Source organism: Cryptotermes secundus, unplaced genomic scaffold, assembly GCF_002891405.2.
Source record: "Cryptotermes secundus unplaced genomic scaffold, Csec_1.0 scaffold791, whole genome shotgun sequence".
NCBI classification, from domain to species: Eukaryota; Metazoa; Arthropoda; class Insecta; order Blattodea; family Kalotermitidae; genus Cryptotermes; species Cryptotermes secundus.
The window spans coordinates 155,899-179,611 of record NW_019734323.1 but is presented as its reverse complement, the minus strand read 5'-3'; the positions used below and the strand labels follow the sequence as shown (position 1 = coordinate 179,611).

Sequence of the window (23,713 nt, the reverse complement as noted above, 5' to 3'; positions counted from 1 at the left end):
GGAACGCTGAAAGGCGAAAAAAGAAACACCGATAACAAAAAAATTCCTCGTCAAACAATTAAGTTCAGCCCACAAGTAAACTAAAAACTAACTCCGTGGCATGTAGACCGCAAGCGAACTATACCGACGGAGCGACCACCGCTTGTCGGCGAAGTTAGTGCCAACTTTAGCGGACAGAGGATGTCGCGTGGTCAGCGCAACGAATCCCCACGGCCGTTAATTTCGGTTTTCTAGACCAAAGCAGCTATTTCCTTGAAATAGCTCCTCACTTATCCTCATGAGGCTCAGTGAACCTCGTTCCAGACCCACTACTTCTCAGAAAATCTGGTAGCGCTGGGAATCGAACCAGGAACTCTGACCACTATACCACAGAGGCGGTCCTTTCAGCCCACAATTAAAGAATTGTCATGCTACATCTAAGTGGTCAGAATACCTCGTAGTGCTCTCGTAAGCCTGTTCTCTTTCCTTGAGAAAATAGGCTAAAAACAATAATTGCGTTAAAACGTTGACGGGCAGAAGATAGAATTTAATTCCTACCGCCTATAGGCCTACTTCAAATTCTATGCCAGAAAAAGACCGCAATTTTGTGTAGAATCCTGAAATATCGTCGTGGGTTTAGCTTCCATAACAGGGTCTTCGTTTCCTAGTTTTCTCTTCCAGTATAGGCAGCGCTTTCTGCCGACATCCTTATGCTCAGCATTAGCCTCAAAATCGAAACATACAGCGCCCCCGGCAGATGTGCAGACTTGACAAGTTTGCAGGTATGCATCAGTAGTTTGTCGGTATGGAAGCAAATATTCTCACCCAGGCAGCAATATAATCGCAGCTCCTAATTTATTGTACTCGTTAATGGAAACTTTAATTAACCACGAGGTTCTGGGTCATAATGCCGCGTATTTCGGTCGAAGTGCGCCAACATTTCGAAGGAACATATCACCTCCGTCTTCAGGAACGTAGAGCAAACCAAGCAAGAATCCAGTAAGAATGCTATTTGCCTATTGTTTATTGTTGATTTCTTGCTTAGCTTCTTTTATTGACCTGAAGATGGAGGCGATGCGTTCCTTCGAAACGTCAATGGACTTCTACCGAACTTCGCTGCAGTATAACCCGAACCCCGTGCCCTTCATACTCCACGCCGTTAGAACTTCAAGTCCAACGAAATGGAAACTTTTGTTTGGTGTCTCATAGTCAATACGTTTCGGAGGAATTCGCCTCGTTGGAGCGCAAAGCGGAAGTTTTGCTCGTCCGTTAATTTGTCGCCAGTGCGAGGAAGATCTGTTAGCACGGTAACGACCTTCCGACGGGTGTGACATCACTTCCTATATCGCAAGAGTGGCTGCTGTTTGCTCCTGCAGATCTTTCGCAAGAACTGCGTACGTTGCATGCATAATGTATAGGTCTGTCTGCCCCTCTTAACTACTTAATGGATTTCTGTTGCATTTGATAGATGTTCTGAAATTTGAGGCTGTCATGGCAATCGATATGAAGTAACTGCCTTCTCAGATCACGCTGTACAGTCTGGTAAATAGTTGTCAACGTTTCGGAGGACCCCGCTTCCTCAATTTTCAGGGTATAAGAGTAATCCTAGAATCAGAGTCAAAATCACGTTACGACAGATGGTCAGTCAGTCTTGGTGTCGAGTCCTGTCTCCAGGCTCATGACCACACTTTTTTTTTTTTTGCATAAAATGAGAGTCAGAGTCAGAGTTACTTGTGATTCATGACCAGAAATTTTTTTCATCTGAATCCTTACGGTCAGGATACGCGGTAGGGCAGCTGCTGGAGGCACTATGCTACAAGCCAATTCGATTGCCGTTGAGGTCATTGGATTTTTCAATTGACCTAATCCTTCTAGCCGCAGTATGGCCCTGGGGTCAACTCGGCCTCTAACAAAAATGAGTACCAGGAATCTTTCTGAGTTGAAGGGCGGCCGACTCATAAAGATGAGAGTCTCACCGCCATCTGTGAGCCTGTTGTCTAGAAAATGTGGGAGCCCCGACGTCTCACAACCCTATGGGTCTCCACGGCCTCTCACATGGATATCTTTACCCTTGTATCTTATGAAATCCGAGTGGAAGTAAGTGACATCGATATAAGGAGAAGGGGGACGGGACCGGAGCTCTCAGCGAACCAAGAGGAGAAAGGAGAACGGTGTGATAAATGTTACGGCCATTTTCCATGTGCCGAGTGAAAGGAAGAAACAGTGGCTCTGAATGAACTAACAGAGAGTGCAGGGAAGCCAGGAGAAACCGAGCAAGGAAAGAGTGGCCATAATGAATGGGCCGATGCAGAAGGCAGATTGGGAGGGCGCAAGTGGAAAAAACAGAGATAGATAGGAGAAGTAAATACAAACATGCTATCTTACTTAATCCATACGTGGTGGAGGCGCTTATGGGCGCCGGAGGAGGTTGAGGCAAGTCAGGTATCTGCGCTCCCCGGATATAAAAAAAAAAAAGAAGGAATTTAAGAAAGGAAGGAAATACTCCAAGTATTAATGCTAAAATGTAAAATTGTGCTTAAAATTGTTTTTCTACCCGGAGTATCGTAGGAAAATCAGTAAAATTAAAGAAGCAAGAAATTATGGAGAGAAATAATCTCCTAAATCCCATTCGTATGAGACGGACCGCATAGAAAACAACGCGTCCAACAATTCTTCTGTTGTTGCATGTGTATTCGTTGCTGAGGGAAGGTGTTTACGGATCCGTTGCCTAGCAACAATAGGGGGGCTACACAAGCGAGCACATAGACAGAAAGGTGATTTCATAACCCTACTTTTTCCTTTCAAAATAGAGAAAATATGATAAAAAAGGTCTTAAACGATTTATAAGCAAGTATGAAAGCAAATTTTCCGCCTGCCCTTCCCTGGAAAAGAACGCTGACGGCGTCTGTGAGTAAGCGCAGTACAATCAAAGTGGGGTTCGGCCTATGTTTCGTTTCAAGTCTCCAATGGCAACGATTCTAGCGCGACCAGTCATTTTTGCTTGTCTTAGAAACCGTAAAACGTACGGAAAACTGAATTGGACATAAAATACACTCTGTTCTACTCTACAGCTTCGCTGAAGACATTTCTCATTCCAGAAAAATGTAACTAGTTAAAAAAAAGAAGTAAAGCTATCCTTGTAACAGGCCGTGGAGGCCCATGGAGCTGTGACACGTCGAGGCTCCTACATTTTCTAGGCAATCAGCTGGCAGATGGCGGTGAGGTTGTCAGCCTTACGCGCCGGCCGTCCTTTACCTCCATGAAGATTCCTGGTACTCATTTCTGTTAGAGGCTGAGTCGCCCCCGGGGCCACATCTTTTCTTGCGGTTTATTTTTGGCACCGTCAGTAGGTAGACTATACAACGTCAAATGGTAGAACGGCTGATGAATAATGAATTGGAAAGGATTTGGAAGGAAGCCGTCGTGGCATGCTCGAGGTACTGTCCCGGCATTTGCCCGGAGGGACTGAAAGAAAACACGAAACTTCACAACCAGTGTGGCCCGATGTTTGGGTCGATATTCCAACCAGTTACATCCTGAATGTAAACAACCGCTGCAACAACAAATTTTCGTGCACCGCGAATCCCACATGGAATCACGCAGGATTGAACCTGAGCCTCCATCGTGAGAAGTCGGCGTCTAACCGCTTCAACTGTAATATAAATATTTATGTATCACTTCCTTTGTCTTTTCTTGTTCCACATTTGTATGTCTTCCGGTCCAGAATTTTCGTCTTCCGTTCTTCTGTCTACAAATGTAAACATTCAGATATACGAATCTGTAATTTTGCCCGCATTTTGTGTCAGAGTGAAATTTTGTCTCTCACATTAGGGAAGTAGCAGGATTGCGGGTGTTTTAGAACAGGGTGCCGAGAATATTTGAATCTAACAGGGACAAATTACTAGGTGTCCGAAGAAAACTGCACGTCGAGGAGCTTCATAATTTGTTCTGTCCGGAAGATAATTATATTTATTAGACTGATCAAGTCAAGGAGAAAAAGATGGACAAGGCATGCAGCATACGTGGGGGCGATGATGTATGAGTACANGCACGTCGAGGAGCTTCATAATTTGTTCTGTCCGGAAGATAATTATTAGAATGATCAAGTCAAGGAGAAAAAGATGGGCAAGGCATGCAGCATACGTGGGGGCGATGATGTATGAGTACGAAGTTTGGGAGGAAAACCTGAAGGAAAGAGACCGCTGGAAGACCTATGCATAGGGAGGAAAGTGTTGAAATCGATCTTAAAGAAATATGACCGGAGGTTGTGGACTGAATGCATCAGACTGACGATAGGGACCTGTGGCAGGCTCTTGTGAACACGGTAATGAACCTTCGGGTTCTATTAAATGCTGGGAATTTCTTGACGAGCTGACTAACTAATAATTTCTCAAAAAGGTTCTTCCTTCTGGTACTCTTATAATTTGGATACCAAGGAAGTTGGAGAATTACTTGACAGGCAGAGCTACTGTCAGCTTCCCATGAGCACTGTTATCACAGTGATTTCTTGGTCCGGAGATCCCGGTCTGAATACCGGTGTGGGACGGGCGGTTGTTGAGTGCGTGCTGCACATAACCTCAACAGTTTATACTCTCACGACGCAAATTCGCCCAAGCGAAAGCACGAGCGGTGTATCAGAGCATGGCATCACTCTCTCTTCATTCTGTATCACGCATCGCTTTGGTGATGATCAAGGCGGCTGGGTAGAACAGCAATAACCCCACTAATTCGCATTTCGGAATTACGTAGTTTGAATCACGGACTCGGATTAGATATCCAGAGCAATTTCTCACGGTTTTCCTCAATTACTCCGCCAACATACAGCGACAGTACCTTTAAAACAGAACTTGTCCACTTTCTTCCGCCTGATTCGAAATTCTGTCGGGACGTCGACTACACTGAGCTAGGTTTTTCGCGTTTATCCTCAGTCCAGATGAATGTCGACATAGTATCTTGAAATAGGTCACAACTGTTTCCATATACATCTTCGCACATTCTAAACATCCTACCCGATTCAGTACTGTCTACGAGTAAACTGAGCTACTGAAAGCCTTGTTAAATAAACCGTAAACCACTTTCTACCATATCTTTATCAAATTAGTAGAAGCAGAACAGCGTTGCCATTTTGTCGTTGCATTGATCTCACGTTGTTTCCATTGAAACGAAGTCCGAAAGTGATCCATATTACGAGTATAAGACGTTTTTAGTGTTTCGGACATATAGTCAGTTAGTTATTGGAGAGGGTGGGTTTCCCCATGCGCTGAGACCTGTATTGGTCCATTGTGCTTCCCTCTATGATTTCTACCAGTCTCTATATCCTACCGGTACTGGTGCTTACCATCAGTCCCGCCCAGCCAGCGAGACCGGCTCTACTAGCTGAGAGGTATCTATAATGCTTCCCCCATCTACCAGAGGTATTAGAAACTGCTGTTGGGCGGGAAACGTCCGTTAATTTGGCTCAGTGACCTCCTTTGGAGATATGAGGTTCTTTTACGTGCCGTAAAGCTACGACACGGGACCCACGGCTTAAAGTCCCTCCCGGAGGACTTGTTCCCTGAATTTTTCCGCCCTTAAAAATTCGACGACCTCCGCCGGGTATTTGAACCCGCGTACTACGAGTCATGAGGTGGGAACGTTACCTCTAGACTACGGAGGCCGCTTTCGGACATATAAGAAAGATGATGACACAAACTGAGCAGCATATTACGAGTAAGGTGTATTTTGAACTACGTTTATCTGAATTCTTTTAACGAATTGTAGAGACAGAGAGGACTGACAATAGGACGGACAAATAAAAGGTACTGCAAAGTAATGTGAGAGAAAGGAGGGGAGGAGATAAAAGTAGGAACGTTTATGTAATAAATGAGGATATTTTCAAACAGAGTTGGAGCGGGAATTATACTATATAATCCATAATTCATTACTACGGTTACTTGCTGGAGGTGAGATATCCCAATCGATTTAGCAACAAGGCTACAGGGGCTGGGGAACAGAGGAATCTGGGTTCAGTTCTTGGAAGGATCAGGAGATTTATCTCACCTAAGTGTTCAGAACGCGTCTGAGACCGACCCACCTTCCTGTCCATTGAACACCAGTGGTTCTCTCCCCAGGTTTAAAGTAGCCTGGATGTGAAGCTGGCTGCTCACCTGTATCTAGCACAGAGGTTAAGAATGCATGGAGCTGTATCTCCACTCCCTATACGTCTCCATACCGTGCTGCTTTATCAAACACAGATATAACGTTTGCCTCTTACTGGTGTTTGACATATGATCAATTGATATCTTGCGTGCTGGCATGGATGAGGGAGTCAGGCATCTGCTCTCCCTCCTGGATTTTTCTTTGGGGGAAAAAATTAAACTTTAAAATAGGAGGAGATATAGCGGTACCAAATATTAATACCAGAAATTAAAATTATTTTTAAGACAATTACATTTTTCTAACCAGAATAATGTAGTGAAGTCTGTGCTGAGAGAGAGTTGTTAAACAGACTCAAAAACGTGATTAAGATCACAACTGAGGTGCACATTAATATTATCAGCTATATTTTGTTACCTTAGGGGATCATCCTTTCATGCTGCAGAAGGAGGACCTTATTGCAGAGCTAAAGTTGTCCAAGGACATCACAGGCATCAAGAAGCTGAAGGTGGAGCGTGCCAAGGTGGAGGAGCAGCAGGAGAAGGAGATGTTCAGTGAAATCACCAGACAACTCACAGCCAACAGCTTTGTTGAGAAGGTAGGCCTCCATTTTGTCCTGTTTGCAACTTTCAGTCAGCCTGTGCATGTATGTGTGAACAGCTGATGACTACTGGCAATTTATGAAATGTGAGAAGTCACACATCTGCCTCTGTTGTATGTTTGGCTTTGAGGCTAAAACTGAACATGAGATTAAACAAACATATTTCTATATATATAAAAAAAAAGAACTGCTTAAGTCAGCGGTTCATATGTTTGAAGTTCAAAGCTCCTCTCTAAAATAAACCTAGCCCTGTTACAGGCCATGGAGGCCCATAGGTTTGAGACATAGAAGCTCCCATATTTTCTCTAGACAGTCGGCTCACAGATAACAGTAACGCTGTCAGTCTTGCATGCCAGCCACCCTTTACACCTAGGAAGATTCCTGGTATTCATTATCTTAGAGACTAAGTTATCCCTAGGGTCATAGTGCATCTGGAATGATTAGGTCAATTGAAAAATCCAATGACCTCATTAGGAATCAAACCCTCTACCTTCTGCTTAGTAGTGCAGTGCCCCCAAGCTCCTCTAAATACTATTTAAAATGTCAGTTCCTATCTTGCAGGAAATAATACATCTCCATTACAAAAACTAACAAGTTAATGCTGCTGTGGGAAATAAATGCTATTTATTCCAAGAATCATTTGAAACACAGCTACACTTCATGGGCAAAGTACAATATTTTTAAATTTTGATGAAGGTAATATGTATAACCACTGGGTGTTAAAGGGTGAACTTCTTTCTTCACATATTATCTTTTAAAATCTGTAGTCTTCCTTCCTTTTTAGGATTTTCTTTATGTTTTTGGTAAAAAATGGTAGAAAGGTAACATTGTCCCTGTGCTTAACTAATTAAATACTATGCCATGAAGGCGTATGGGGGAGTGGATGTATAGATCCACATTTTCGGTAGCTTTTTAAAATAATTATTAACAGCACTCTTTTTCTGAAAGTACATTTTTCAGCAATCTCATCTCATCTTACTCAGTGGCACTGGTGGTATGGACTGGGTTGGTGTGGATCAGGATAGGGGCCACTGGAGCGCTCTTGTGAACATGATAATGTACCTTCTTGTTCCATAAAATGTTGGGAAATTCTTGAGTAGCTGAGCAACTTGTGGCTTCTCAAGAAGGATGCAGTTCCTTGGGGTTAGTTTAGTCAGTCAGCACAGGATTTCTGTGTATATTTCAAGGACATCTTGCCATCTTCTCTTCTTAGCAGTCTAGCATTGTTTCTTCAAAGGAAATAATTTTAAACACAAATTATTTTTACTAGAAGGTTCTAAGTATTATTAAATAGAAAAGAAATTAGTACTGTATTGCACATTGCAGTTAGTTTAAATAACAGCAGAAATATCCTAATACTTTTTGTAGTAGACTTACAACATACCCACTAGTCCTTCTGGGACAGTTATGTTCAATTTATGTGATTTCATCCCCTTTGACCATTTTGGAAAACAACTTCCACATAAATTTAAGAGCATCTCTATGAATAAAAATGACTCTTTTTGCTGTTGCTGACCTGTCTTTTCCTTTTAGTAATGGTCTGTGTGTTACATGAAGTATGCCAACACTGACATCACAGCAGCATATCTGAAATGTAAATTTAACTTATTTCAGGATTCTGAAACAAAAATAAGGCAATTTGCAGATGCTATGTATGATGAGTACCATGCTAAATGGGTCCCTCATCACCGTAGCATGATGTGTCCTCAGGTTCTGGAAAGTGGAAAAGGCCTGTAGATGTTGAAGGTAGTTGCAAGTGTACTGAATGAACAGTAGCAGACAGCCAACAAGAGGTGGTCTTTCAGCTTTCTGAGGCGGTCAAAATGGGGAGGGGCCAGGAACAACTCATTGTAAAATGTTGGCATGTTAGTCACAATATATGTTACACAGGGCATCAGACTTGGACACACAGGAGCTCTATTAGTTGCCAGTGATGACAGTGACCTAGAAATAAGTGCAGATAAAACTAAGTATGCATGATTGCCATCAGAATTTATTTCAAGGAGCAGCAGGCAATCTTCCAAGGAGGATGGTGACAAAATTTATTTACAAAGTTACATTTAATCTGTTTAAGAATATTTATACAAATCATTTAGAGTGCTCTTGATATCTGTTATTAGCATTGTGATATATTGCCTCCTTCTCATCAATTCTGACCTTATTCAGTGATGGGGGGGGAATTGTCTGGCTTTCCTCTGCCAGCTGACACCCACATATATAAACCTATGTGTTGGCATCTCATCACCAGAATGCAGGATGAAAACAAAACAGAAAAATAGCTAACACATGCTTTGAAAATATGGTAAAGTTAAAATTTTTGGAATGACATCAAATCAAAACTGCAGTAGGGAAGAAAGTAAGGGCAGAATTTATTTGGGAAATGCTTGCTGCCATTCAGTACTGAATCTTTCTCTTCCTGCCAGCTATTTAAAACGACGTTGAGATTCATTAAAATATATAGATATATAATTTTGCATGTTGCTTTGTATGAGTATGAAATTTGGTCTCTCACATTAACAGAAAAAACAAACAAACAGAGTTTTCAAAAATATTTAGAACTAAAATGGAGGAAGTCATGGGAAGCTGCAGACAACTACTTAATGAAGAGCTTCATCATTTGTACCCTTCACAAAAAGTTATTAGGATGATTAAGTCAATGAGAATGAGATAGGAGGGGCATGTAGCACTTGTGGGAAGAGAAATGAAATGCATGCATGCATTTGCTAGGAAGACCTGACAGAAACATATAATTAGGGAGACATAGGAGTAGATGGAAAGGTAATGTTGAAATTGATCTTAGAGACAAGTGGGGAGTGTGGTCTGGATTTGGCTCACAACAGGGGTGAGTGGCAGGCTCTTGTGTAATGGTAATGAACCTTCGGGTTCCATACAGAGGTATATAGATTCAGTTTCAGTTCCTACTGCAATGGAACAGAATGCATGACATCACACCAGAAAATAATGTAAGGGCCCTCTCTTGAAATTGGCAATAATTGATAATGTTCATGATGATTTGACAAAACCATGGAAATAAATAAATATTTTAGTTTCCCTACTGATGCTAAAGAGTGCTGCCTCTTCAGTAGAGCTGTCCCACTAGGTTGAGTGTTTTCCACAGATTCCAGAGAAGGATGCAACAGGCAACCCAATTCCAATATGGAAGAGACAGATGATGGCCAAGAAGGCAGCAGAGCGAGCCCGCAAAGAACTGGAGGAGCAGATGTTGAAGGAGGCTGAAGAGAAACGCCTGCAGGCCATCCCCCCCTGGAAGAGGCAACTGTTGGCCAAAAAGGAGGAGCATGATGGCAGGAAGTGAGTTAAAACTGCTACAAACAGATTGCTGGGTGCAAATTCTAAAACTAAAACAGCTTAAAACAGTGTGATGACCAACCAGTACCTTTAATTTGGTATAGTAGTTCGTGAAAATAAGCACCCTTTGAGTGCGGAAACAGTTTTAATAGGATTTATTCGGTAATCAGAGGGTTAGACCTTGCAACAAGAGCTATTTTCTTCTGATGTTTACCTTCATCGTTTTGTCTGGTACTTCTATGTGAAATTTTGACACCATGAGAAGATTCCTGGTTGTGTAATTTCCTTGAATTTTCAAGGTACTCTTAAACTTTTTTTTTCTTAATGCTAGTGGGGTGGGACTAAGTCCCTTGTACTGCGGCCACTTCTGGCCTATTGTACCAGCCCCAGATGATAGGTGAGGGTGATTGTGGAGCAATTGGTGGAATGAAGATTGGCAGGGGAAACGGAAGTACTTGGAGAAAACCTGCCCCAGCGCCACTTTGTCCATCACAAATCCCACTTGCCCAGACCCGAGATTGAACCTGGGCCACCACAGTGAGAAGCCAGCGACTAACCGCTTGAGTTATGGCGCGGCCCTACTCTATCCTAAAGATAAGTTTGTTATGAAAGTATGTTTTAAAACTGACACACATGTTGGACATCTTCTCTCATTCTGGTTTTAGTTAAAAACAAAGTGACTTCAGAGCTGGCTGTGCTTCCATCTTGAGGTAAAATTATGAAATCCTACTGGGTTGGGACCATTATATGGAAATAATTCTGTTCTTGGTCCAGGGATGATAGAAGCAGAGCCAGAAATGGTATGTCGTAACCAAGAATAAGACGGTGAAAGATGTTCAGTATATCTGTCAGTTTAATATGGAATCATTCTTTACAGAAAAATATTATGAATGGTCATAGGACAGAATGGAGGGCTTGTTGTTTGTTAGTGACAAACATAAATATCGCCACACTATCCTCATATTTTTGACAGTTTAAATACTTCTGTAACATGTTCATTACCATGTCCTTTTACTGGGGTTTTACATGCTGGGCCAACCAATTTTCCACAAAAGATGGATTCAGAATTTATTAATTTTGAAACAGAAATGGAGAGAGTAAGTGTGAAACAGTTGGTGACCACTGTAGATTTCAACACTGTCCGCTAACAGTTTTCTCAAGTGACTTCTATAGCAGAAAATAACATTCATATGCTCAATGCCAATAGCCCATCAATGATGGAATTGGTACTGACACACAGTATGCTTCAATCTGATACGTGATGGGATTGGCAGTGAATGTGCCACTACCTTGGTTTTTAGATAATATTATGTTGACATTACCTATAATAATAAAACAAGTGTTGTTATTTCCTGGAAAATTACAATTTAGAAGACCTTGACAAATTTTGGTTGACAGTGTTAAAGTGGATTTTGGCGAAACAGGTTATGAGCATAAGAACAATACAGAATTGATATGTACATATTTAAAGTAATGGTGAGCAAGAGAATAGTAAATATTGCTTTTCTTCTTGTAAGGGGCCTTTTTCCATATGAATTAATCTTCATCAGGACTGATAGGGAAATGAACCCTGGATGTAGATAGTAAGACACAGTGAAGTATTCGGACAATCTGCTACATTGTTCGATCTGAGACAGTAATATACTGATGTATCAAACATATGATAGATTCACTGCCCATGTTTGCAGCCACAAGGAAGAATTGTTCATCTCTTACAGAATTATAGACACTACAAGAATTTTTTCAAGAATTCTTTCTTCCAAAGGGAGCAGAGAGAAATTTTTCTTATAAATTTACATTTAAGCAGTTCAAGATTATATTTAATGATCACTCTGGAGCAGAATATTTTCTTTAAAAGTTTTCAGTCTTTGGTGTTAATATTTGGTATACTTCGTTCCTATTTTTTTCAATTTTTACTTCTTCCAAAAACCTGGGGGAAGGAGGTCAGATGCCTGGCACCCCTCCCCCCACCATTCCCAATATATAGAATGCAGTCAATGCTGTGAGGATGCTACATGCTTGGAGATGCTTGAGGGGACTGCAATAACAATTCAAGAAAACACATTAGACAGTAAACAAGGAAAAAGTTTGGGTTTGTACTGAACCGATGTGTAGCTGCAGCTCACAGGACAGATGTGTTTCACACTATTTTACATCACCATCTTAATTTACTTTGTTATGTACTTTTGTTATGCATTGTTATATTGTATGCATTAGCAGGAAAACAGGAGGGATGACAATGTAATTTAATGCAATGGGTGTAAGGGGTGGGCCATAAAACCGGCCTGCAACCTTCAATAATCTATTGTGCTTCCCCTTGGATTAGCCCTTTATTAATCCTACACTTTTAATAAGTAGGACCCTGCTTATGCTGGTGTCATAAAAGTCACTTGGTTCCATAAAAAGCTGACCCAAGTGACAAAATCTTAAATAAGCTATGGCCTCACAATCACACAGCATGTGTGTGGCTGATTCGTTTTCTTGTAGGCACCGTTCACAAGTTGGGTTATCGATGGATGACAAAGCATTGTGATGGAGTGGTTACTGTTCCAGCTTCATATCTGGGAGGTCACAGAGTCAAGCCTAGCCCAGAAACCAGTATCCTGACTGAGGGCTTTCATTGTTCTCAGTTCCTCCAGGCAATTGCCAGGACAGAACCTGAAATTAGGTCATGACTGCTTCCTTCCACATGCTTTCCAATGCATTGTTCATTGATCACCCTACCGTTTGATGCTGTATAGACTGAGATACCAACAGTGCCACTGAATAAAGCACAAATAAATTAAAACTAAGTGTGAAAGGCTGATAGTATTTTGTTTCCAGATCATACAGGAAAACCAAGACCTCATTACTAATTGCAATAATCCAAAGCTCATATTTCTACACAAGCCTTTCTGAAGACACTGAACAGAGCTTTTTTTCCCCCTTCTTAGTTTCTATTTGTTTGCTGAAATACATATTTTCTTCATGTTAATTTCTTAACAGGCAACAGACGATAGCTTCTCACCACATGAGTCATTTTTTACTTTTTCTTCGTGAAATTATCATATGGCTAGATCATTTATCATCTTTACCATCTTCATGTTATACCCAGGCCATTTTACTGGAGTCAGTGTCTCCTTGATGATAATCATATCACAAGGCACTGGATATGCTTTACCACTTGGGTGGTATGAGTGTCAGTGGTTGTGTCAGTGTTTAAGAGCAGGGAAGGGGTTATTATTTGGATGATTGGATTTATTTCCGGGTTTGGCCAGCTCAGCAGAATATGAGATCTCAGTTACAGGGTCATATATATGGGTGTAAAGTGAAGACATGAAATGCACTGACTGTATTTAAAGAGAGATGGATTTAGTGATACCAAAGGGAAATTAATTCACAGTGATGAATAATGTTGAACCCAAGGATTTCACTAAGATGAACTCAAACAACTTTACTTACAATCACTGTTCAAACTTATGTCTATATAATTTAGACTACTATTGTAGTCTTGGGCATGACCAAATGTTTTCTGTTAAAAAATGGATTATAAAATGTTGTCAGCAATAGATTAATTTAAAAGAAGACTGCTGATAACTATGAAAGAAGGATTTTTAAAACTTCTATCTAAATGCTGAATGCTGAGTGCTGAGTGTTGAGTTTCAGGACAGACTGCTCTGTGTGTAACTGCTCCTCAAACTCCTGGTATGACCGTACTCTGTGAGTACTGAAAATATTTTCATGTGAACATATTGTGATGGGCAGCCTGAAAGCTGCAACCTGCCCATCTGCTGGGCGTTGCTTCGTGGAGCATATTCCTGTGGTAACACGAAATGCGGTTGTTGAGCAACGGCTAGGTAAACGTTTGTTCTCACACCAACAGAGGGGTCATTTTCGTGACAACGGAGAAATGACCTGTTCGACTCAGTGTCCCTATTTGGTACCACAAGCAGATATAAAGCAGAATATGACAGACTGCAGAAGAAGAAGTGAGTCGGCAGTGAATCGGCATGCTTTTGAGAACTAAGCAGAACTACGTGGAGAAGGATTCATTAGCCAGAAGGAGCTGAGTGTGTGTGAACTGTTATAATCAAGTGTAATTGTAATAGTGATGTCAAATAAATCCATTCATCAAATATAGAATCCACAATTATTAATCACACTACCCCCGATACACATGACAATATGAATTGCAATGTACTATACAAAGGAGGTGGATTATAATTGACTGTTTGAGCATGTTATTCATAGGAGATGGCAATAAACAGTGGTCTTAACACATCATTCAATAACATGTAAGGCTGGGTAAATTAATTAATAATGCACAAGCTTATATAACAAATGATGAGATGCCTTGTTGAATTCTGAACACATTTTACAGTAGTTACCTCTAGTTTAAAATCTGGCCATCAATCCCATAGTACTGTGGAATTTAAAATATCTTTTCCAAAACTAAAGTGATTAAACTGATGTAATGTGAAATGGCAATATAACACACTGAGAATGACAGCCTCTAAGTGAAAACTGTGTTGTAAAATATGTATATACATGGTTCACAGGGAATGAAGTTTACAAAAACAGAGTCAAGAAGACATGCGATCGCAAAGATGTAATGATATTTAGAGAATGAATTGAGCACCCTGACACTTAGAATAAACTTACATTACAACCATATTAATCACACAAGCAAATATTTAAATACAGCAAGACCTCACTAATTTGGAATAACTGCAAGCAAAGTCTGAATCAGAAAAATGTTACTGAAAATATGTTCAGGGAAGTTATAAAAATGCACTTCACACACCTTTTTAGGCAATTCAACTTAGATTGCATACCATAAAATAAATTTACTTGTCATCTTGAAAATATCGTTGCATACTTAGTATTATTGAGACTGGTGGTTAGTCACTGGCTTCCCACCGTGGCAGCCCAGGTTCGATTCCGGGTCTGGTTAGTGGGATTTGTGGTGGACAAAGTGGTGCTGGGCAGGTTTTCTCCAAGTACTTCGGTTTCCCCTGCCATTCTTCATTCCACCAATTGCTCCACAATCACCCTCACTTATCATCTGGGGCTGGTACAACAGGCCAGAAGTGGCCGCAGTACAAGGGACTTAGTCTCACCCCACTAGCATTAAAAAAATTATTGAGACTGTGTTTAAAAAATTAACTTATTTTAGTTCATGTTCCATTGCTTTTACTACATCTTGCTGGTTGCAGCAATGCGATCATTAAGGTAACAATGCCCCCCCCCCAAAAAAAGGTTGTTGTCCAAATTATCGCGAATTCTGAAATAGTGTTGTTTCACTGTATATTTATATTGTGATAATCTTATGCGTATGAACATAGAAAAATAAAACTCAAGATTGGAGTTGCACTGATGTTTCCTTCCTGTATGAACCTTACTGTAGCAGACAATTGGCATTCTTATCTGTCAGCCTATCCTCTATACTTCCTTCAATCTATCCTGCACTCCTTCTAGGTCTTGGGATACCACAACCATGCTGACTGTTAACATAATCTGTTATGAGCCAAGCAGGAAGGATACAACCAAGCAATGTTCATGCTGATTTGGCAAAGGTGGTTCTATTCACACTTATGGAAAATGGCACAAGACCGTGAAGTTGTATTACTTCAGAGTTAAGCACTAAGGGTAAAACGGTATGACTATGCTGAAATCAGGTTGCTATCCTGAAACTCTTGACAATTAACTAATTATATAATTTGTCTCAGGTTTTCTCAGTTGGAGTTTAATGTCTAACTTCGGTTCTCAGGAATATGTTACATAAAATGTTGAAGATTTTCCAATAAATTGCCGGACATTGTAGTTTTCATCTTTAGGGTGAAGACAGCAATGTCACTGCTTGACAGAACAGTGGAAAGCCATTAACATTCTACACAGCTTATTCCTGAAGCTTAAGTTACACATTAAGTAAGAATATGTCTGTCACTTTTATTTTGCAATATGGAGCTGTACATTAACTTTGCTAATATTTTCTTGTGAACTTTTCCACAGAACAAACTTGTATACTCCTCGGGTTGTGGATGACAAGAAGACAAAACCTTCAAAACCTGAGGAAGTGCTAAGACAGCAAATTCCTTCTAGCAGTGAGATGGCTCCCACAGTTGAGGATGGCAACAAGGAAAATAAGACACCAGAACAGCAGCAGCAGATATCCTCCAAAGAGGACAATAATGATGAACCAGCCCAGATTATTCCATGGCGTGCACAGCTGAGAAAGACAAACAGCAAACTCAGTCTGCTGGAATAGTGTGTGTTCCTCATGACCCACTCTACCATGGCAATGACTTCCATACTATGTGCAATATGATCTTGTCAGATGTGGTGAAGTTTTATATGCACATCCATTTATATCATACTGTTACTAGCTGTACATACATAGCAGAATGACCTTCATCCGGGGGAATCACCCCATGGCTGGCGTGGTTTTCAGGATGATGGAAATTTATTTTGTAATATTTGTATTTAATGTATATTAAAAGGGGAAAAGGCTGGGAAAGAGTTCTTAAAATGTAGCACTCACAGTGTTATCAACACATATCAGCCACATTTTATATCATTACTTTATTATTGTTGTTATTATTATTGTTATTATTATTATTATTATTAGTAGTAGTAGTAGTAGTAGTAGTCATTGTCTTCACCATCACCATCATCATCATCATCATAATTGTTGTGTGATGTGTATAATGAGTGAATTCTGTGAGGAATGTTTTATGTACCATACAGCAAACACGAACATTCTCAAAGTACACATGCAGCTTGAGAGCTCACAGAACAATAATCAGAGCCTTAAAATGACGATGTTCACATGTTCAAATAGCATTCAACATCATGTCATGCTTTCTTCTATTGGGTTAGGAAAAAGGATGAAAATTGTTTTACATCTGTCAAAATTAGTGAAAATAAACAAGAAAATACCTGTTGCAAGAGCACACAGATATTTCCCAAAAGTGACACAGAAATCCTGGCCAACTTCATAGTCGTAAAGTTAGCAATGCAGCCTCTTGTTACATAACCTAATTTTCAGCAATTATGGACATGTATCATGTTGACTGTGGTTTGGTCTTAGGGATTTTGTCAGCCACTATGATCAGGGTTTTAGTGGTTATGTGGACTGTACAAATATTGTCATCTTCCCTCACCCCCAACAAAGCATAAATATACACATTTCAGCTGTCACTACCCAGTTCTTCTAGGTGCCTTAACCTTATTTACATGTATTTTACTCTCCATGCATTTTAACTGAATGTTTCAGGCAAGTGGGTAGGATTCCTTCTTCATATTCATGAAGTCCTGGGTTCCAGTCTCACTTCTGATACATAATTGAGAATGTGGTCATTATTCTTAGTGCCTCAAATTATGCCATAAGAACTTACTTCCACATCCTATTTCAGTCCATTACCCACCAGTCACCTCAGTGTTCTATAATATGAACTACTGCAGGTGTGATTTTATAATTAATTCAGGGAATAGAGTCCAACTTAAGACGCCAGTAACTGTTTACCTAATCAGGTAAAAAGTGGCTTCTTTCCATCAGAATTTCCTAGCAAAGAACTCTTCTCACAAGCACCTTACATACCCAGTCACAAATAAATAAACTAACGTACTTTTCCATGGTCATAAAACAAATAATTTAGGTGCATCTTGAAATACCTAAAGCAAGCTATTAACTTCACTCTGTTGTGTGTCTATCAATATGCATAATGAATGGATTTATTCTTTTTTGGCCCTTTTGACAAAACAACCAATTACATTATTAATCTGATATTCAACTTTATGAAAATATATACAGTAGTGTTTACAATATATGTTTTAATCAGTACAGCAAGGGCGAGTGGATTTAACTTAAATGTGTAATATAAAGCTGATCTTGAACAAAATCCAGGTTTTGCCATATAAATTTTAGGCCTCATAGTACTATGAGGGTAAATATCATGCAACTGCTTTACATGAATCAAGAAAATGGTAAGAAATACAATTTAAACAAGGTATGATACTCTTGACCATCTCTCAAGAAATCTGAGCCATGTGTGTAACAGTAAGCAAATCTATCCAACAGTGTGTAAGTCTGAGTAACTCAAACCTGGTATAGAGAAACTGTAAATTTGTCCCTTTCCTGAATGAATTAGTTAAGCACCATGCCATGAAAGTATATGGGGGAGTGGAGGCATGTCTCCATTATTCTTGACTTTGTCACTAGATGGGGCAAGTGGTCAACTTCACACCCTGGCTGTTTACCCCCAGGGAAAGATCACCTTGCACACAGTGGATAGGAGGCTGGGTGAGCACCAGAGTCAGTCTCAACTGTCTTGACACTATTGGAGAGAGAAAAATCTCTTACCCCTACCAGGAATTGAACACCGGCCGTCCAGCCCATAGCTCATCGCTATACCAACTGAGCTATCCTGGCTTTAGAATAACTTCAGTCTGACCCATCTTAGTAGAACCTAATTTAAACCAGAGAGGCATAGGAGAATGATCAGATGAATGTGAAGTGAAATTTGCAAGTTGGATGCATGGCAACATACTTATTGTAGTACAACCACTTTTAAATCAGAGCCGCCCAGGCAAGCATAGACAAATGTGAAGTGATGTGCTTAGGTTGAGTGTGCTATGAGAGTGAGCAAATCAACCCAACAGTGTGAAATTCTTAGTTACTCCATAGTAATCTAACTTCCAGTGGCAGAGCATGACTTTTAAAACAATGTTAGCCAAATCCTGAGGCATAAAGAAGTTCTGAAAAGTTCACAATTGAGTATGTACATGTGATCATGCATGTCTGAACTGCAAATTAATAAAGTTAAAGAATGAACGAGAAATGAAATATAAACTAAGAAAAAATGGTTAGCAACTACTGAGTCCTTTGTTATAACTTGTACTTAAATTCCATACCACAGTTTCCTTCAATGAAAATATCTGTCACAGAGTCTCAGGAGTTAAATCTGTTTTCTAAGTCTTGTTCTTCTCAATTGCTATTAATGATGACACAGTGAGTTTCATCTCAGTCTGCATGCAATGTCAGTAAGTATGGATCCTTTTCAAAGCAGAGAATGATCACTTGGCAGAAACATGGGTTGTTTCAATGGTTAGTAATAACCTAGATAGCCTTTTGACTTATGGTAATGCTGTACTGTAATTTGAGATGATCATGTATTTGAAGAAGTTTGCAATATTACTCTGTAAAAATCAATCTGACAAATAACAGAAAGTTTAGTTTTCAGAAGAGGAGCCTCAAAATACTGTCCATATGATTTCCATAACAACTCAGGAGCAGCTGGGAAAGTTTTGTGAGTAATGTTTAAAATTTATAAAGTCAAGTGCTGAAATAAATTTAGTTCGAGAATTTCAGAGAATCAATTGGTCAACTGCCTCTTTATTATTTAACAGCACACCCAATGACAGTTGTTTGATCATTATTAATTATTACTACTCATTGTTTCTTAGCCAGAAATTCAGAATGGTCTCTGTCTCCCTGCAAGTGGCATGCACTTTCTGATCAAACTGTGCGGTTTTCCTTAAACAAATTGTGATCATCTTCGACTATGTGGGAACAGTAACTGACAACGTTGCTTTCGATTCAAATGATTTAAAATTTTTTTCCAGTTTTAGTACTACTCCTGAAAATACTGTAAAATAAGAATTAAAGTCAGAATCTTGAAGAACATTATGGTATACTTGAGCAGAAACTTATGTTTCTCCAACCTTTTGCTAGCATAGGAGTTTGCAATAGCATGGAATATCTTGTACCCCTTCCATCCCTACAGCTGATATTGTACCATGCCTCTCTAATTGCGCCAGCAGTCTCAAAACATCAGTGTAAGCTGCGAGGATTTGGCAACCAAACCTGTGGCAGGCTTGGAAGCTGAAGACAACAAAAGTTGCATGATCTATTTGCTTCCTCTGCCAGTATGTGAGGTACCACTGAACAACAAAAGTAACATATTTTATTTTTTGAGGTGTTAGCTTGGCTAACATGATTAATATTACCACTCTGCCATTTCCGACTTTATACAGAGAGGATTTTTACTTCATTGACCGGTTCCATGGTTCTGTGCTTCACGGCAACCAGGAAGCCACTTGTCATAAGTCACACACAAATTTTGCCAATGAATTAGCATGACTGACAGACAATAATGTTCAGAATGAAGTAGTTACAATTCACAGATCACAGGTCTTGAAAATCCTGTCCCTCTACATGTAGATATATTTCACAATTAATTATTTCTTTAAAACAACACAGGTACCACAATACTTCTTGCATTTGCAGCACACAAGACACCAACTTTCACTGGAAGAAGCAGGACTTCATAGGTTAGATGTTTATTCTGTGAAATCCAGTATCAACTATTTTGAGTATTTATGTATTCCTGCAAGTAAAACCACTCTTCATCAGAAAAGAATGTCAATTGTGGATCGACCTCGCCTTCAACAAGAGACTGTGGATACCAACTGCAGAAATTCACCTGGCCTTCTAGCTGGATCACGCTGCTGCAAGGCGTGGATTAATGTTATTTTATAGGGTCTAAACTTCAACAATTGTGTTGCCATTCTTGAATAGGCTTTGGTATTCCAGTCTCTCTGCTTGACATTTCAGTGCTTTTCTAGGTGTGTGTTAAAGTTTGACCCTTGTGTCATCCAACTTCTCCCCAATAAGCACTCAACAATCATGTTTTTGTATCTTGTCTATTACGAGTCCCGTTGTTCTAAGTTTATTGACCAAATTGTGAATTGTTTGTCTGCTGAGAGCTAGTACATCACTAAATTTATGTCTAAATTTTCGCCAACACTTTCTATCAGATCAGTATTATCACATGGGCAACATACAGAAATACACGTTGCTCTGAAGTACATTGCACCATGACGTACCGCACGGCTCACTAACTGTAACTGGGAACAAATGGCTAATGTAGCCGATAACTACTGCCTACTGCTTTCAAATCATGAACAAATTCCCATGCATGAACAGCACTGCTGGCTGTGAAACCATAATGCCATCAAGCGGTCCTCAAGTTAATTACATCTCTTGATTCCAAACATCAGACATCAGACATGCTGATTCATCAGCAAAATTTGTATGTGTCTCGCAGCCAGAAGTGCACAGGTCGCCATGAAGGACAGAGCCATGAACCGGTCAACAAATTNAAATTTGTATGTGTCTCGCAGCCAGAAGTGCACAGGTCGCCATGAACCAGTCAACAAATTAAAAAAAAATCTCTATATAACCTGGTCTAAACCAGATCTGCCCAAACAAGCACAGACAAATGTTTAGACAAATGCAAAATAACATGCACAGGTTGGGTACTCAATGACAAGCAGTGGATTTATTTTTTAGTATTTAATAAAAGTGACACATTTAGAAGATTATAATAATTGCCTCGGTTACATAAGGAAAGACTGGCAATCAAATAGACCATATTTTATTAGATGGGAGACAGCATTTGAATGTACTTGATGTCTATTCTAGAGAGCAAACTCTGGTACTGACCACTATCTGGTGGTGACTGGCAGTAAGTAAACAAACAATGCAAACCTTTATTAGGGAGAGGTTCAATCTCAAGAAACGTAAAGAGATAAAGAGTAAAGAAGAGTACCGGATTGAAATATCAAATAGGTTTCCAGCTTTGGAAAACTTAGATGATAATATGGATATTAATAGAGCTTGGGAAACTATAGTAGGGAGAATATCAAAATTTAAGCTGAAGATAGTCTAGGTTATTATGAACTGAAGAAGCATATACCATGGTTCAGTGAAGAGATTTGAGTACATTGAGGCAGTACATCAGCAATTCATAGACTTCAAGAGCACCTATGATTCAGCTGAAATGGAAGTATTGTACAATATTCTCACAGAGTTTCGGGTACCCACAAAACTGGTTAGGCTGATTAAAATGTGTTTAAATGAAACCTACAGTAAAGTCAGTATAAGTAAATATTTTTCTGACTAGTTTCCTTTTCAAAATATTCTAAAACAACGAGATCATTTACCACTATTACCTTTCAACTTTGCTTTATGACACAGCATTAGGGAGTTCAAGGCAAACCAGGTGAGAGAGAAATTAAATTGGACATATCAGGCCATAGTTCATGCTGATGACTTAAATCTATTGGAAGCCGACATAAATACCATAAAGAAGAACACATAAACTTCAACTGATGCTAGTAAGGAGGCTGGTCTAGAAGTAAATGCTGAGAAAGCTAAAAACATGTTGATATTTCATTACCAGAATACAGGGCAGAATTACATAACATAAAGGTAGCCAACAGATCCTTTCAAAATGTAACACAGATAAAATATTTGTGAATGACAGTAACAAATAACAATTTGATTCAGGAGGAAGTTATTTTAATAATGCTTGCTACCACTGAGTCAAGAAACTTTTGCCTTCTCATCTGCTTTATAGAAACATAAAAATTAGAACATACAAGCTATAATTTTGCCTGTGATTTTAATGGGTGTGAAACTTAATCTCTGGCATTAAGAGATGAAAATAGTCCGAGGGTGATCGAGAACAGGGAACTGAGGATAAACTTGGACCAAAGAGGGATGAAGTGATTGGAGGTTGGAGAAAACTACAGAATGAGGAGCTTCACAACTTGTAATTTTCATCAAGTATAATTAGAATGATCAAGTCTTTGAGGATAAGGTCAAGAATGTGCATTCATAAGAGATGGATTCTGTTAGCTCCAGTAAAATTACAGAAACAAAGATAAGAACTACTAATAGTTTTGGAGTCTTACATAACCTAGAAAAGGATCAGCCTAGGCAAATCACGAAAAGTAAGATGAGAAGTCTCAAATCTAATGCAATGAACCAAGATTCAGCTGCAAGGGAACCTATTTCATCAAGGACTAGTAGATACAAGAAAGCAGAAGACCTGTTGCCAGAATTTCATATCCCTGTGATAGTGAATGGTTGTCCCCCTTGTAATACTTATTCAAAGTTTTCAGAAAGCGATTTGTCTGCAGTTAATAGCGGTGACAATAATACTGACATGCAAATTTAAAAACAAAAACACAAGTCTAGAGCAAAATCTTTTAGTTGATAAGACTAAACATTTAATTATATTCATTGGTGGTAGCCATATTAGAGACTGTGTAGATAAGATCAAAGACAACTTAACTAAAATGTCCAGAGTAATAGGATTTGTCAAGCCAGGAGCTGACATAAGTAACTTATCTACCACGGCAGAGTCTATGGTTGAATCCTTGACACTTAATGATTAATAGTTTTTTCAGGTGGAAATAAAGAAATAGGAAAAAATAATTCCAGAGAAGCATTAAGAAATATATTGAATTTTATCAAAACTAATTCTCATACAAATATTGTTCTGTTGAATATTCCACATAGGTATGACCTGGATAACTGGTCATATGTGAATGATGAGATAAAAGTTTTTAATAGGAAATTGGTGAAATGTACCAAAGGTTTTAAGCATGTTACTTTATTACACCATGATTTAAATAGAGCTCTCTTTACAAGGCACGGACTCCATCTTAATAAAATGGGGAAGAACGTACTGGTTAGGAATATTGCCTTAATTTGTACTAAAATCTTTTACAGAGATGCAAAACCAATCTATTTGCCTTGGAAGGCAATCAATAATGACCATGATAATGAGATTAAGAATTTTTTTGGCATAAAAGATTGTACTGTTGATAATGTTATGTTAGAAATAAGTAAACCACAAA

The 23,713-nt window shown here is 39.4% G+C and overlaps 1 protein-coding gene and 1 long non-coding RNA gene across 5 annotated transcripts in view; one reads left to right on the top strand and one right to left on the bottom strand.

Annotated features, from left to right (window-relative positions):
• The window catches only part of LOC111868666 (espin), a 209,187-nt gene extending 189,806 nt beyond the window's left edge, over positions 1 to 19,381 (top strand). For all 4 annotated transcript variants that reach the window (XM_023859543.2, XM_023859541.2, XM_023859542.2 and 1 more), the window contains 3 exons: positions 6,537 to 6,712; positions 9,834 to 10,027; positions 16,016 to 19,381. In XM_023859543.2, coding sequence (XP_023715311.1) covers positions 6,537 to 6,712; positions 9,834 to 10,027; positions 16,016 to 16,271 — 626 coding nt within the window. In that variant the 3' untranslated portion in view covers positions 16,272 to 19,381. The remainder of the gene's footprint in view (positions 1 to 6,536; positions 6,713 to 9,833; positions 10,028 to 16,015) is intronic.
• Positions 7,770 to 9,853, bottom strand: LOC111868668. The gene is made up of 3 exons (XR_002843543.1): positions 9,772 to 9,853; positions 8,232 to 8,302; positions 7,770 to 7,944 (listed from the first exon to the last, which is right to left on the bottom strand). It is a non-coding gene; the product is annotated as an uncharacterized LOC111868668 (long non-coding RNA).
• Positions 19,382 to 23,713: the final 4,332 nt, after the last annotated feature.